Source organism: Oncorhynchus mykiss, chromosome 6, assembly GCF_057628025.1.
Source record: "Oncorhynchus mykiss isolate SJ-2025 chromosome 6, ASM5762802v1, whole genome shotgun sequence".
Lineage (NCBI taxonomy): Eukaryota > Metazoa > Chordata > Actinopteri > Salmoniformes > Salmonidae > Oncorhynchus > Oncorhynchus mykiss.
The window spans coordinates 50,152,987-50,167,091 of NC_143027.1; the positions used below are offsets into that span (position 1 = coordinate 50,152,987).

Genomic DNA, 14,105 nt, shown 5'->3' on the forward strand with positions numbered 1-14,105 from the left:
GGGCTAGAGTAGCATTGCCAGGAGCTAGCAGAGATTGAGGGGAGCTAGCTCATTGTCAGATAGAGCTAGCATAGGTTGAGGAGCTAGCGTAGCATGGTTAGCGGCTAGCAGAGGTTGAGGATGAGTTAGTGTAGCATCTTGAGCAGGAGGGGGGGGTAGTGAGGGCTAGCCAGATAGCTAGATTGACATGTTGACAGTCTAGGAGCAGAGGCTACTTCATCCTCCAAGAGGTTCTGTTGAATGAAGCTGCACACAAGCTCAGGTGACGAGAGGTCAAGTTCTGCTTGGCGGATTCACCTCTCAAGTTTTAGTTTCCTAGCAATCATTTTCCTTTCCCTTGTTGCTGTCTCCTATAGTATTTGAGCTGCTTTGGCATAAGCATCAATCTGAAGGCATTGTGCATGCAATTTCCCTCCTCCATGTGTCTTTTAATTTCCTCAACTTTATCCCTATTTTGTTTCTCCTCCAGAATACTAGTTTGTTGGTCTTTCAGGGAGGCACGACTGCAAGTGGAGTAATGTCTACTGTCCTGTGACTGAGGCGTGCTCTGTGAAGTTTAAGTCCTTGTCACAATTGAATTTTTACTCTTTGTAGTGCGACTTCATTCAGTATGGGATGCTGTTAGACGCTGACTTCCTATCCCATAGAGCCAGGGGGTGCATATGCCTCAAGAGGCACCACCTGCTTTTGGAGTCCCCTATGTGCTAGGTTAGACAAGCTTCCAGGAGGAATGGGGTCATCTTGGCGTACTGGTGTACCTGTCCAGCCATGTCCATGGTACTTTGGAGGACATCATTGGGGTCCGAACTCCTGATCTCCATAGGTACTCTGTGATTGCTTGCTCTATCTGTCTCGAAGGGCCATTTAAAATAGATTTGCAGTTGAAATAGAGCCACACAATCCCTTTCAGGAGCTAGGAGTTTTAGAGGAACCATTGTTTTATTTTCAACAAAATGTCCAGCCATGGTTCCTAAAAGGGACAAAAAGGCCAGTAAATTATATTTTATCAACAATATTTAAACCAATAAGCAATTAATATTCAAGCAATGAATTTATAGACATTGTGATAAACATGCATAAATAATATTACAAAAGGGTTCTGACAAAATTCCTAAACAAACAAATGCAAGTTATATGTCAAAGAAAATGTGTATCACCACAACAAAATTGTCATAAGATAAATCAACTACATGAAAGGATAATTGCTTATAAATAGAAAGCATTAACATCTTGAGACAACTTTAAGAAATATAAAGATGTATTAGAGCCTCTAAATACAGGCTACAAGGCATAACCAGGCCGACTTCAAACGCTGACATAATGCACCGGTGACTTTAGTACTTTTAACAGCTACCCGGTGAATGCAAACCATGTAGGACAAATCAGCGTACAAGTACAAATAAAAAATCTACGCATTCGCTTTTAAATGAAGCTGAGGCCGCGCCCTTATGAATACTGAGACACTATATGAATACTGACCTTATTTCTCCACCACTAGTTGCTCCGTTTTCGATTTGCCACTCCCCCACCGAGGGACACTCAAAAACAAGGGGGAGGGCTAAGTAGCAGGTATTGGGATTGCGCCATTAATGACTTTGACCTTCTGAAGGCAAGGGCCCGGTTACATCTTAAGTGGGCCCTGGGCAGTGGTTCCCAAACAGGGATCGCAACCCCATGTGGAGTCACCTGATATGAAACTGGGGTCGAGAGAGAATTAGCAAAATCCTGAAAACAACTAAAAATATACATGACTTAGTTACACCAGCTCTGTCAGGAGGAATGGGCCAAAATTCCCCCAACTTATTGTGAGAAGCTTGTGGAAGGCTACCCGAAACTTTTGACCCAAGTTAAAACATTTTAAGGCAATGCTACCAAATGCTAATTGAGTGTATGTAAACTTTTGACCCACTGGGAATGTGATGAAAGAAATTAAAGCTGAAATAAATCACTTTCTCTACTATTATTCTGACATTTCACATTCTTAAAATAAAGTGGTGATCCTAACTGACCTAAGACGGGAATCTTTAATAGGATTAAACGTCAGGAATTGTGAAAAACTGAGTTTAAATGTATTTGGCTAAGTAAACTTACAACTTCAACTGTTTAAAGATAAATGTATGCCGGTAGCTAGTTGGCAAACGTTAGCTAGTTAGCTTGCTTGTTAAATAGCTATTTTCGTAAATGAACTTTATTACCAAACAATATGGAGAATCATTTGTCTTTACATTAACTAACATATTCCTCTTAACTGTATTATTTTTTGTGCATGATTCGTTAGGAATTTATACTTACTTACATTTTCTTCCATCCTAATTTTTTTGTCAGCCATCTTCCTGAAGCAACTATAGAATCTTAGGTCGTAGAGCTTCATGGGTGTTTTGATAACCACTCGATAGGAAGTCTGCATCTTGATTTGCTTGCTTTGGAGGGCCAACTAGAGGGCTGAAATGGCACTACTCCTCGATCAAAGTTGAATTGGAACTCCACTCCGACTCGATGTGGCCCACAAACCAGAGGGGGAAGGCTAAGGGGGAGTATTGGGATTGAGCCATTGTTGACGTCTGGGGTGTAAAAACTAGGAACCAAATGGAAGCAAACAGACGAAATGGGGAGGGACTAACATGAACTTGTCCAACAATAAACAATCATTTTCATTGCAAAACGTTTTCCTGTGCACTAATGAATACACCCTTATTGTGTCCGCAGTGCTGAACCGTCTGATCACAGATCTGCACTCCTTCCTGGTGGTGCTGGACAGTGAGAACCTCAGCTACATCGCTCAGGCCCAAAAGAAGTCTATCTCAGAGCTGCTGTCCAAGCTGCAAGACACCCCTGGTAGGACACTGTTGTTGTTACTTATTTACAGTACCTAGTGAGCTTACACACACCCCTTGCACAGTCTTCACATTTTGGAGCCTTAAAATAAAGTTTAAAAGGAGATTCAATTAGATTTCTTTTCCTGTAGATCTACACAACCTACTCCACATTTTCAAGTGAAAAATATCTTCCAAATTAACTAAAAAAGACAGAAGATGTCTTTATTGCATATGTCTTCACACCCCAGAGAATACTTGGTGACCTTTGGCAGCCATTACTACAGAACACCTGAAGGGACACAACAAAAAATAGCTCGTTATTTAGCATTCCCTCGTGAAATGCTTTGCATTCCCTCGTAAAATGCTTTGCGTTCCTGCACAAAATGTTTTGCGTTCCCTCGCAAAAGGTTTGTTAGCTAGTAACCTCGTCCACAGGCTATTGCGCACAACGTATTTGGCCGGAAGTCTCTGGGAACGAGATTAGCTAGCTAGCTAGCAACCTTCAAAATAAAGAGGACATAAAGGAACAGCCTTTTCAATATAAGTGTCCTTTTGTCTTATAATTTCACATTTGGAAGGTGCATTGAAACAATTAGCTGGCATGATTATATAATTTCTAGCACAGCCAACTATCTAGCTAGCAAGCTGACTATATGAATGATGTACTGACTAATAGCTATGGCTATTCTCAAGAACAAGCAAACCCTTATCCGAGGAGCAAGTCCGATTGATCAAGCATTCTATTCAATGCATTTTCAAGGAGTGCTGATTTAATCAAAAGTGCATTAACAGTGGTTTGAAAGTACAATTACATTTACAAATGAGGCAAATAATTAGTACACTCTTTAAAAAAGGGTTCCAAAAGGGTTCTCCGACTGTCCCCATAGGAGAACCACTTTTGGTTCCAGGTAGAACCCTTTTGGGTTCCATGTAGACCCCTCTGTGGAAAGGGTTCTCCTATGGGGACAGCCAATGAGCCATTTTAGGATCTAGATGGAGCGTTCTTTTCTAAGAGTGTAGGAAAACCTTTTGTCATCATTTTGTTGTTGCCAGATTGACTTTAGATGCTGTGTAATGTTAGCTAGCTAGCTAAGATTGACGGAAGACCACTGGATTTTAGCTACCTAATGTTAGCATTGCTAGCTATTTTTGACAAACTTTTCTAGGAAATGACAACATTGCCATCTGTCTTAGGTAAATTTGATGACATGATAACAATGGCAAAGTTGTGTCCTACTAAACATGTGCCTACATTTTAGAAATGTAATCTAGACTAAACCCCTGCTGTCCTTTTCCCTGGGTGCTGAAGACGTGGATGTCAATTAAGGCAGCCCTCCGTACCTCTCTGATTCAGAGGGGTTGGGTTAAATGTGGAAGACATTTCAGTTTAATGCATTCAGTTGTAAATCTGACTAGATATCTCCCTTTCCCTTTCCCTGAACAACAATATAAATACAACATGCAACAACTTCAAAGATTTTACAGTTGAGACATTCGTGCGATTGTGTTGTGTGACAAAACTACACATTTTATAGTTTTTTTATTGTCCCTAGCACAAGGTGCAACTGTGTAATGATCATGCTGTTTAATCAGATTCTTGATATGCCACACCTGTCAGGTGGAGCGATTGTCTTGGCAAAGGAGAAATGCTCACTAACAGGGATAGAAACAAATGTGAGCACAACATTTGAGAGAAATAAGCTTTTTGTGCATATGGACAATTTCTGGGATCTTTGATTTCATCTCATGTAACATGAGACTAACACTTTACATGTTGCATTTATATTTGTGTTTAGTGTAAGTAGACCAGATGCAGCTGCTATCACATTGGTGTCTATGGGAGAGCCACCCCTTTAAATCGGCAATGGTAAACGGCCTGAGTGAACAAAAGTATCTTCATTGATCCACTATCTTTGGCTTTATGTAGTTATCCTGATACTCACATATTGCCTTTGCCCCAGCTCCCCTCTCCCTTTCTTATGGCTGCAGGGGCAGTATTGAATAGCTTGGATGAAAAGGTGCCCAGAGGTGCCCAGAGTAAACTGCCTGTTCCTCAGTCCCAGTTGCTAATATATGCATATTATCATTAGTATTGGATAGAAAACACTCAGAGTTTCTAAAACTGTTTCAATGATGTCTGTGAGTATAACAGAACTCATATGGCAGGCAAAAACCTGAGAAGAAATCCAAACAGGAAGTGGGAAATCTGAGGTTGGTCGATTTTCAACTCAGCCCCTATTGAATACACACATTGGTTATGCTGCACTTCCTAAGGCTTCCACTAGATGTCAACCGTATTTAGAAACTTGTTTGAGGATTCTACTCTGAAGGGGGAGAGAATGAGAGAAGATTGAGTTAGCGGTCTGCCAGCAGTCACGTGCTGGTCACACGCGCTACTTTGCTTTTCTGAAGACAAAGGAATTCTCCGGTTGGAATATTATTGAAGTTTTATGTTAAGAACATCCTAAAGATTGATTCCATACATCGTTTGACATGTTTCTACGGATAGTAACGGAACTTTTTGACATTTCGTCTGCAGCTAGGGAACGCACTTCGTGACTTTGGATTTGTTTACCAAACGCGCTAACAAAAGTAGCTAATTGGATATAAATGATGGACATTATCGAACAAATCAAACATGTAATGTGGAACTGGGATTCCTGTGAGTGCATTCTGATGAAGATCATCAAAGGTAAGTGAATATTGATAATGTTATTTCTGATTTCTGTTGACTCCAACATGGCGGATATATCTATTTGTTTTCTGAGCGCCGTTCTCGGATAATTGCATGGTTTGCTTTTTCCGTAAAGCTTTTTTTGAAATCTAACACAGCGGTTGCATTAAGGAGAGGTTTATCTATATTTCCATGTCTAACACTTGTATTTTCATCAACATTTATAATGAGTATTTCTGTAAATTGATGTGGCTTTCTGCAATATCACCGGATGTTTTTGGAACTAGTGAACATAACGCGCCAATGTATACTGAGATTTTTTAAATATAAATATGCACTTTATCGAACAAATCAAACATGTATTGTGTAACATGAAGTCCTATGAGTGTTATCTGATGAAGATCATCAAAGGTTAGTGATTAAATGTATCTTTATTTGTGCTTTTTGTGACTGGAAAAATGGCTGAATATTTCTGTGACTTGGCGGTGACCTAACATAATAATTTGTGGTGCTTTCGCTGTAAAGCCTATTTGAAATCTGAGACATTGGTGGGATTAACAACAAGATTACCTTTAAAATGGTATAAGATACATGTATGTTTGAGGAATTTTATTTATGAGATTTCTTGTTTGAATTTGGCGCTCTGCACTTTCACTGGCTGTTGTCATATCAACCCTGTTAACGGGATTGCAGCCCTAAGAAGTTTTCATTAACATGCTTTTATTTATCAAAAAAACAAAACAAGTAGCCTCCCGGGTGGCGCAGTGGTCTAAGGCACTGCATCGCAGTGCTTGCTGTGCCACAAGAGATTCTGAGTTCGAGCCCAGGCTCCACCGCACCTGGCCGCAACAGGGAAGCCCATGGGCTGACGCACAATTGGCCCAGCGTCGTCCGGGTTAGGGAGGGTTTGGCCGACAGGGATATCCTTTTCTCATCGTGCACTAGCGACTCCTGAGTTGGGCTGAGCGCAGTGCACGCTGACCACGTCGCTGGGTGTACAGTGTTTCCTCCAACACATTGGTGCTTCTGGGTTGGATGTGCGTTTTGTCAAGAAGCAGTGTGGCTTGGTTGGGTTGTGTTTCGGAGGACGCAAGGCTCTCGACCTTCGCATCTCCCGAGTCCGTACAGGAGTTGCAGCGATGAGACAAGGCAGTAACTACTACCAATTGGGGAGAAAAAGAGGTAAAAAAAACAAGTGTTCAAAAGTTTACAGTTTACAAAATAAGCCAAGACATACAGCTGAAGTTGGAAGTTTACATACACTAGGTTGGAGTCATTAAAACTAGTTTTTCAACCACTCCACAAATATCTTGTTAACAAACTATAGTTTTTGCAAGTCGGTTAGGACATCTACTTTGTGCATGACACAAGTAATTTTCAAACAATTGTTTACAGACAGATTATTTCACTTATAATTCACTGTATCACAATTAAAGTGGGTCAGAAGTTTACATACACTAAGTTGACTGCCTTTAAACAGCTTGGACAATTCCAGAAAATTATGTCATGGCTTTAGAAGCTTCTGATAGACTAATTGTCAATTGGAGGTGTGTACCTGTGAATGTATTTTAAGGCCTACCTTCAAACTCAGTGCCTCTTTGCTTGACATCATGGGAAAATCAAATGAAATCAGCCAAGACCTCAGATAAAAAATTATAGACCTCCACAAGTCTGGTTCATCCTTGTAAGAAATTTCCAAACGCCTGAAGGTACCATGTTCATCTGTACAAACAATAGTACGCAAGTATAAACACCATGGGACCACGCAGCCATTATACTGCTCAGGAAGGAGACGCGTTCTGTCTCCTAGAGATGAACGTTCTTTGGTGCGAAAAGTGCAAATCAATCCCAGAACAATAGCAAAGGACCTTGTGAAGATGCTGGATGAAACAGGTACAAAAGTATCCATATCCACAGTAAAACGAGTCCAATATCAACATAACCTGAGAGGCCGCTCAGCAAGGAAGAAGCCACTGCTCCAAAACCGCCATAAATTAGCCAGACTATGGTTTGCAACTGCACATGCGGACAAAGATCGTACTTTTTGGAGAAATGTCCTCTGGTCTGATGAAACAAAAATAGAACTGTTTGGCCATATTGACCATCGTTATGTTTGGAGGAAAAGGGAGAGGATTACAAGCCGAAGAACACCATCCCAACCATGAAGCACAGAGGTGGCAGCATCATGTTGTGGGGGTGCTTTGCTGCAGGAGGGGCTGCTGCACTTCACAAAATAAATGGCATCATGAGGAACGAAAATTACGTGGATATATTGAAGCAACATCTCAAGACATCAGTCAGGAAGTTAAAGCTTGGTCGCAAATGGGTCTTCCAAATGGACAATGACCCCAAGCATACTTCCAAAGTTGTGGCAAAATGGCTTAAGGACAACAAAGTCAAGGTATTGGAGTGGCCATCACAAAGCCCTGACCTCAATCCCATAGAACATTTGTGGGTAGAACTGAAAAAGTGTGTGTGAGCAAGGAGGCCTACAAACCTGACTCAGTTACACCAGCTCTGTCAGGAGGAATGAGCCAAAATTCACCCAACTTATTGTGGGTATCTTGTGGAATGTTTCCCGAAATGTTTGACCCAAGTTAAAAAATTTAATGGCATTGCTACCAAATACTAATTGAGTGTATGAAAATTTCTGACCCACTGGGAATGTGATGAAAGAAATAAAAGATGAAAAAATAATTCTCTCTACTCTGATTCTGAAATTTCACGTTTTTAAAATAGTGGTGATCCTAACTGACCTAAGACAGGGAATTTTTACTAGAATTAAATGTCACGAATTGTGAAAAAGTGAGTTTAAATGTATTTTGCTAAGGTGTATGTAAACTTCCAACTTCAACTGTATGTACTGCATCTTATACTATCTATTGCATCTTGACTATGGCACTCGGCCATTGCCCATCCATATATCTATATGTTCATATTCTTATTCCATCCCTTTAGATATGTGATTATTAGGTAGTTGTTAGGGAAATTGTTAGATTACTTGTTAGATATTCCTGCACTGGCGGAACTAGAAGCACAAGCATTTCGCTACACTCGCATTAACATCTGCTAACGATATGTACACTACTGTTCAAAAGTTTGGGGTCACTTAGAAATGTTCTTATTTTTGAAAGAAAAGCACATTTTGTTGTCCATTTCAGTAACAGCAAATTGATTAGAAATACAGTGTAGACATTGTTAAGTTAATATTGTAGCTGGACACGGCTGATTTTTAATGGAATATCTACATAGGTGTACACAGGCCCATTATCAGCAACCATCACTCCTGTGTTCCAATGGCACGTTGTATTAGCTAATCCAAGTTTATCATTTTAAAAGTCTAATTGATCATTAGAAACCCCTTTTGCAATTATGTTAGCACAGCTGAAAATGGTTGTGCTGCTTAAAGAAGCAATTCAACTGGCCTTCTTTATACTAGTTGAGATCTGGAGCATCAGCGTTTGTGTGTTCGATTACAGGCTCAAAATGACCAGAAACAAATAACCTTCTTCTGGAACTCGTCAGTCTATTCTTGTTCTGAGAAATGAAGGCTATTCCATGCGAGAAATTGCCAAGAAACTGAAGATCTTGTACAACGCTGTGTACTACTCCCTTCACAGAACAGCACTAACTGGCTCTAACCAGAATAGAAAGAGGAGTGGGAGGCCCCGGTGCATGACTGAGCAAGAGGACAAGTGCATTAGAGTGTCTAGTTTGAGAAACATACGTCTCACAAGGCCTCAACTGGCAGCTTCTTTAACCTCTTTGGGCTAGGGGGCAGTATTTTGACGTCCGGATGAAAAGTGTGCCCAAAGTAAACTGCCTGTTACTCAGGCCCAGAAGCTAGGATATGCATAAAATTGGTAAATTTGAATAGAAAACACTCTAAAAACAGCCTACCACTGTTTTCAATGTCTGACATGTTTATTATGAGGCGAAATCCTCCCAGATTGCAGTTCCTAAGGCTTCCACTAGATGTCAACAGTCTTTAGAAAGAGTTTCAGGCTTGTTTTTGGAAAAATGAGCTAGAATTTGTACTTTTTCTAAGTGGCTCCCATTTTGGCTGTAGTGTTTTCATGCGCGTGGATGAGATGTTCTTTGTTGTTTATCTCCGGTAAAGACAATAACGATTGTCCGTCTTAAATTGTGTTGTTTATATATTTAGTAGAGTAGCTGAGGTTTGATTATAAACGTTGTTTGACTTGTTTGGATAAGTTTATTGGTAATTGGTTTATTGGTTTATTTGAATGCATTTTGAAGGAGGGAAACCGGTGGATTATTGAATGAAGCGCACCAGCTAAACTGAGTTTTTGGGGGTTATAAAGAAGGTCTTTATCGAACAAAAGGACCATGTGTGATGTAGCTGGGACCTTTTGGAGTGCCAATAGAAGAAGATCTTCAAAGGTAAGGGTTTTATTTTATCAACCTCTTAGCTTCTTTTTTTCACCTTTATTTAACCAGGTAGGCCAGTTGATAATAAGTTCTCATTTACAACTGTGACCTGGCCAAGATAAAGCAAAGCGGTGCGATACAAACAACAACACAGTTACACATGTAATGAAAAAACGTACAGTCAATACCACAATAGGAAAGAAGTCTATATACAGTGTGTGCAAATGGCGTGAGGAGGTAAGGCAATAGAAAGGCCAATTTAGCAAATTGAAAATAAATGTAAATATATTTTAAAAAGACAATAAATACAACATTTACACGGGAGAACGGCAAACAACGTTTGCACTGCTACACCATCTTGAATGGAGAGCAAGTTTTTATGGTCCGTCCAGAATACGAAAGGATGAGGTGCCCCCTCCAACCATTGTCTCCCATCCCTCAAGGGCCACTTAACTGCCAAGAGCTCCCGGTAGCCTACATCATAGTTGCATTCCACTGTTGAGAACCGCTTGGAGAGAAATGCACATGCGTGCAGTTTCTTGTCCCCTTCTTTCCACTGTGAAAGGACCGCCTCTGCTCCAGTGTCCGAGGCGTCCACCTCTACCACGAAGGGATGGGTAGGATCCGGATGGTCCGGAGAGGAAACGTACCTAGAGCTCCCCAAATGCCCTGTCAGCCTCGGGAGTCAGTGTGTTGGCAGAAGCCACTCAATGTTAGTGGTGGCTGTTTAACAGTCTGATGGCCTTGAGATAGAAGCTGTTTTTCAGTCTCTTGGTCCCAGCTTTGATGCACCTGTACTGACCTCGCCTTCTGGATGATAGCGGGGTGAACAGGCAGTGGCTCGGGAGGTTGTTGTCCTTGATGATCTTTATGGCCTTCCTGTGACATCGGGTGGTGTAGGTGTCCTGGAGGGCAGGTAGTTTGCCCCCGGTGATGCGTTGTGCAGACCTCACTACCCTCTAGAGAGCCTTACGGTTGTGGGCGGAGCAGTTGCCGTACCAGGCGGTGATACAGCCCGACAGGATGCTCTCGATTGTGCATCTGTAGAAGTTTGTGAGTACTTTTGGTGACAGGCCGAATTTCTTCAGCCTCCTGAGGTTAAAGAGGCGCTGCTGCGCCTTCTTCATGATGCTGTCTGTGTGGGTGGACCAATTCAGTTTGTCTGTGATGTGTACACCGAGGAACTTAAAACTTACTACCCTCTCCACTACTGTTCCATCGATGTGGATAGGGGGGTGTTCCATCTGCTGTTTCCTGAAGTCCACAATCATCTCCTTAGTTTTGTTGACGTTGAGTGTGAGGTTATTTTCCTGACACCACACTCCGAGGGCCCTCACCTCCTCCCTGTAGGCCGTCTCGTCGTTGTTGGTAATCAAGCCTACCACTGTTGTGTCGTCCGCAAACTTGATGATTGAGTTGGAGGCGTGCGTGGCCACACAGTCGTGGGTGAACAGGGAGTACACCCTTGTGGGGCCCCAGTGTTGAGGATCAGCGGGGTGGAGAAGTTGTTACCTACCCTCACCACCTGGGGGCGGGCGGCCCTTCAGTAAGTCCAGTATCCAGTTGCACAGGGCGGGGTCGAGACCCAGGATGATGATGACAAGTTTGGAGGGTACTATGGTGTTAAATGCTGAGCTGTAGTCAATGAACAGCATTCTCACATAGGTATTCCTCTTGTCCAGATGGGTTAACGCCTCTCCAGCTAACTCAACCTTGGGCAGTGTTTTATGGTTGATTCCAGGAGTAGCCAATCTTTCTGTGTTGCCCAACAGCAAATGTTAGTTAACCACCCTTTTAACAAAACAATACTAACTACTATTCTACTGTTGTTGCCACTCTTGCTACCTTTACCTACACTGATGCTAATTAGAATGCAATCATCATGCATCTGACCATTCAATAAACACACTGTTGTATCTGGAAGTGGCTGTAATGACAACATAGTTCAGATATCTGCTTAATTTAATAGGAGATTCCGCTGTCCTTGTAAAGTACTGCTGTGTCTCGGTTAACCTGCTGGCCACTGTGTCGGTGTGGAAGGAAATCTGGGCATGGATGACAGAGCACGCTTCTTGTAGCACGACCAGCAGGATTCCTGGCGCTCCAAGTCTTTTCCAACTCCCATGCAGAATCATGGGAAGTGTGTCTGGGACCTAGCCTCTCATCTCTGGCCAGGAGATTAATCTGCCTGAGTACAGTCATCTAAACTCCATGGACCATGTCTGCATCCCAAATGGCACCCTATTCCCTTTATGGTGCACTACTTTTGGCCCCCTGCACATAGGGACTATATAGGGCACATAGGGCTCTGGTCAAAAATAGTGCACTATAAAGCAAATAGGGTGCTGTTTGGGATGCAACATATGTCTGTTTTATCATTTTAAGAGACAGGCCCATGTTTGCCTGAAGAATAAAAATATGTGGATTATTTATCACATGGTGCTACACAAGGTTTATAAGGAGGAATCGATGCACCATACATTTGTTCAGTATGGCCCAAAAACTATGAACAAACTGTCAAATAGAGTCTTGCATAGCTGGAATTCTGGATACTGACATATTTTGGAAACATCTGACCAGAAGTAGGACTTAGATCTGATAACCCATCCATTGAGATATTTTGTGTGTCTGTATTCCTGTGTTCCAGTTGAGGATGCTGAGTATATGATCATGAGCTGTCCATCAGGGTCCCCAAGCAATGATCTCAGGGAAACCCAGCTGTCAGGCACAGGTACATGAATGCATTTCTCTCCTCAGTATGTGCATGTGATATCTGACATTTAACCTGTGACCTGGCTGTGACCTTTACCCCCAGTTGGTCTGTTCCAGTCAGGACCAGACCCGGACTCAGCCGAGGAGACCTTGTCCTCTGCCTCTACCGAATGGCTACGGAAAGGGGTAAGTGCACATTCCTCCACTAACTCCCTGTATTGAACTCCATAGACAAAATGATTCACCAATTTGTTTAGTGACTGGATTCAAAACAAAAACGTGCACTAATGAGCTTGGCCAGAGCTATTTTTTTTATTTATTTTTTTTTATTTCACCTTTATTTAACCAGGTAGGCTAGTTGAGAACAAGTTCTCATTTGCAACTGCGACCTGGCCAAGATAAGGCATAGCAGTGTGAACAGACAACACAGAGTTACACATGGAGTAAACAATTAACAAGTCAATAACACAGTAGAAAAAAGGGGAGTCTATATATACATTGTGTGCAAAAGGCATGAGGTAGGCAAATAATTACAATTATGCAGATTAACACTGGAGTGATAAATGATCAGATGGTTATGTACAGGTAGAGATATTGGTGTGCAAAAGAGCAGAAAAATAAAAATAAATAAATAAAAACAGTATGGGGATGAGGTAGGTGAAAATGGGTGGGCTATTTACCAATAGACTATGTACAGCTGCAGCGATCGGTTAGCTGCTCAGATAGCAGATGTTTGAAGTTGGTGAGGGAGATAAAAGTCTCCAACTTCAGCGATTTTTGCAATTCGTTCCAGTCACAGGCAGCAGAGAACTGGAACGAAAGGCGGCCAAATGAGGTGTTGGCTTTAGGGATGATCAGTGAGATACACCTGCTGGAGCGCGTGCTACGGATGGGTGTTGCCATCGTAACCAGTGAACTGAGATAAGGCGGAGCTTTACCTAGCATGGACTTGTAGATGACCTGGAGCCAGTGGGTCTGGCGACGAATATGTAGCGAGGGCCAGCCGACTAGAGCATACAAGTCGCAGTGGTGGGTGGTATAAGGTGCTTTAGTGACAAAACGGATGGCACTGTGATAAACTGCATCCAGTTTGCTGAGTAGAGTGTTGGAAGCAATTTTGTAGATGACGTCGCCGAAGTCGAGGATCGGTAGGATAGTCAGTTTTACTAGGGTAAGTTTGGCGGCGTGAGTGAAGGAGGCTTTGTTGCGGAATAGAAAGCCGACTCTTGATTTGATTTTCGATTGGAGATGTTTGATATGGGTCTGGAAGGAGAGTTTAGAGTCTAGCCAGACACCTAGCTACACAGTTGCCAGGATATTTTGGGTATATGTGATACATTATAGTTGATGATGTGTATCTTTGGTTTTGTGATTTTTTTTTCCATTGCATTTGAAATCAACTGGACATTTGGCCATTTAAGATAGGGCTGCTCAACTGTGTTGGGACAGATATGTGAAAAGGGGTGTCTTGTTGTTGGAGTCCTGAGATGTTGTAATTAGCTGCCTCAGGT

The 14,105-nt window shown here is 42.0% G+C and overlaps 1 protein-coding gene across 6 annotated transcripts in view; it reads left to right on the plus strand.

The window, feature by feature from the left end:
* The window catches only part of si:dkey-220o5.5 (actin filament-associated protein 1-like 2), a 101,169-nt gene that overhangs the window by 43,425 nt on the left and 43,639 nt on the right, over positions 1 to 14,105 (plus strand). For all 6 annotated transcript variants that reach the window (XM_036980386.2, XM_090238145.1, XM_090238144.1 and 3 more), the window contains 3 exons: positions 2,707 to 2,835; positions 12,530 to 12,613; positions 12,698 to 12,780. In XM_036980386.2, the coding sequence (XP_036836281.1) occupies positions 2,707 to 2,835; positions 12,530 to 12,613; positions 12,698 to 12,780 (296 nt within the window). The remainder of the gene's footprint in view (positions 1 to 2,706; positions 2,836 to 12,529; positions 12,614 to 12,697; positions 12,781 to 14,105) is intronic.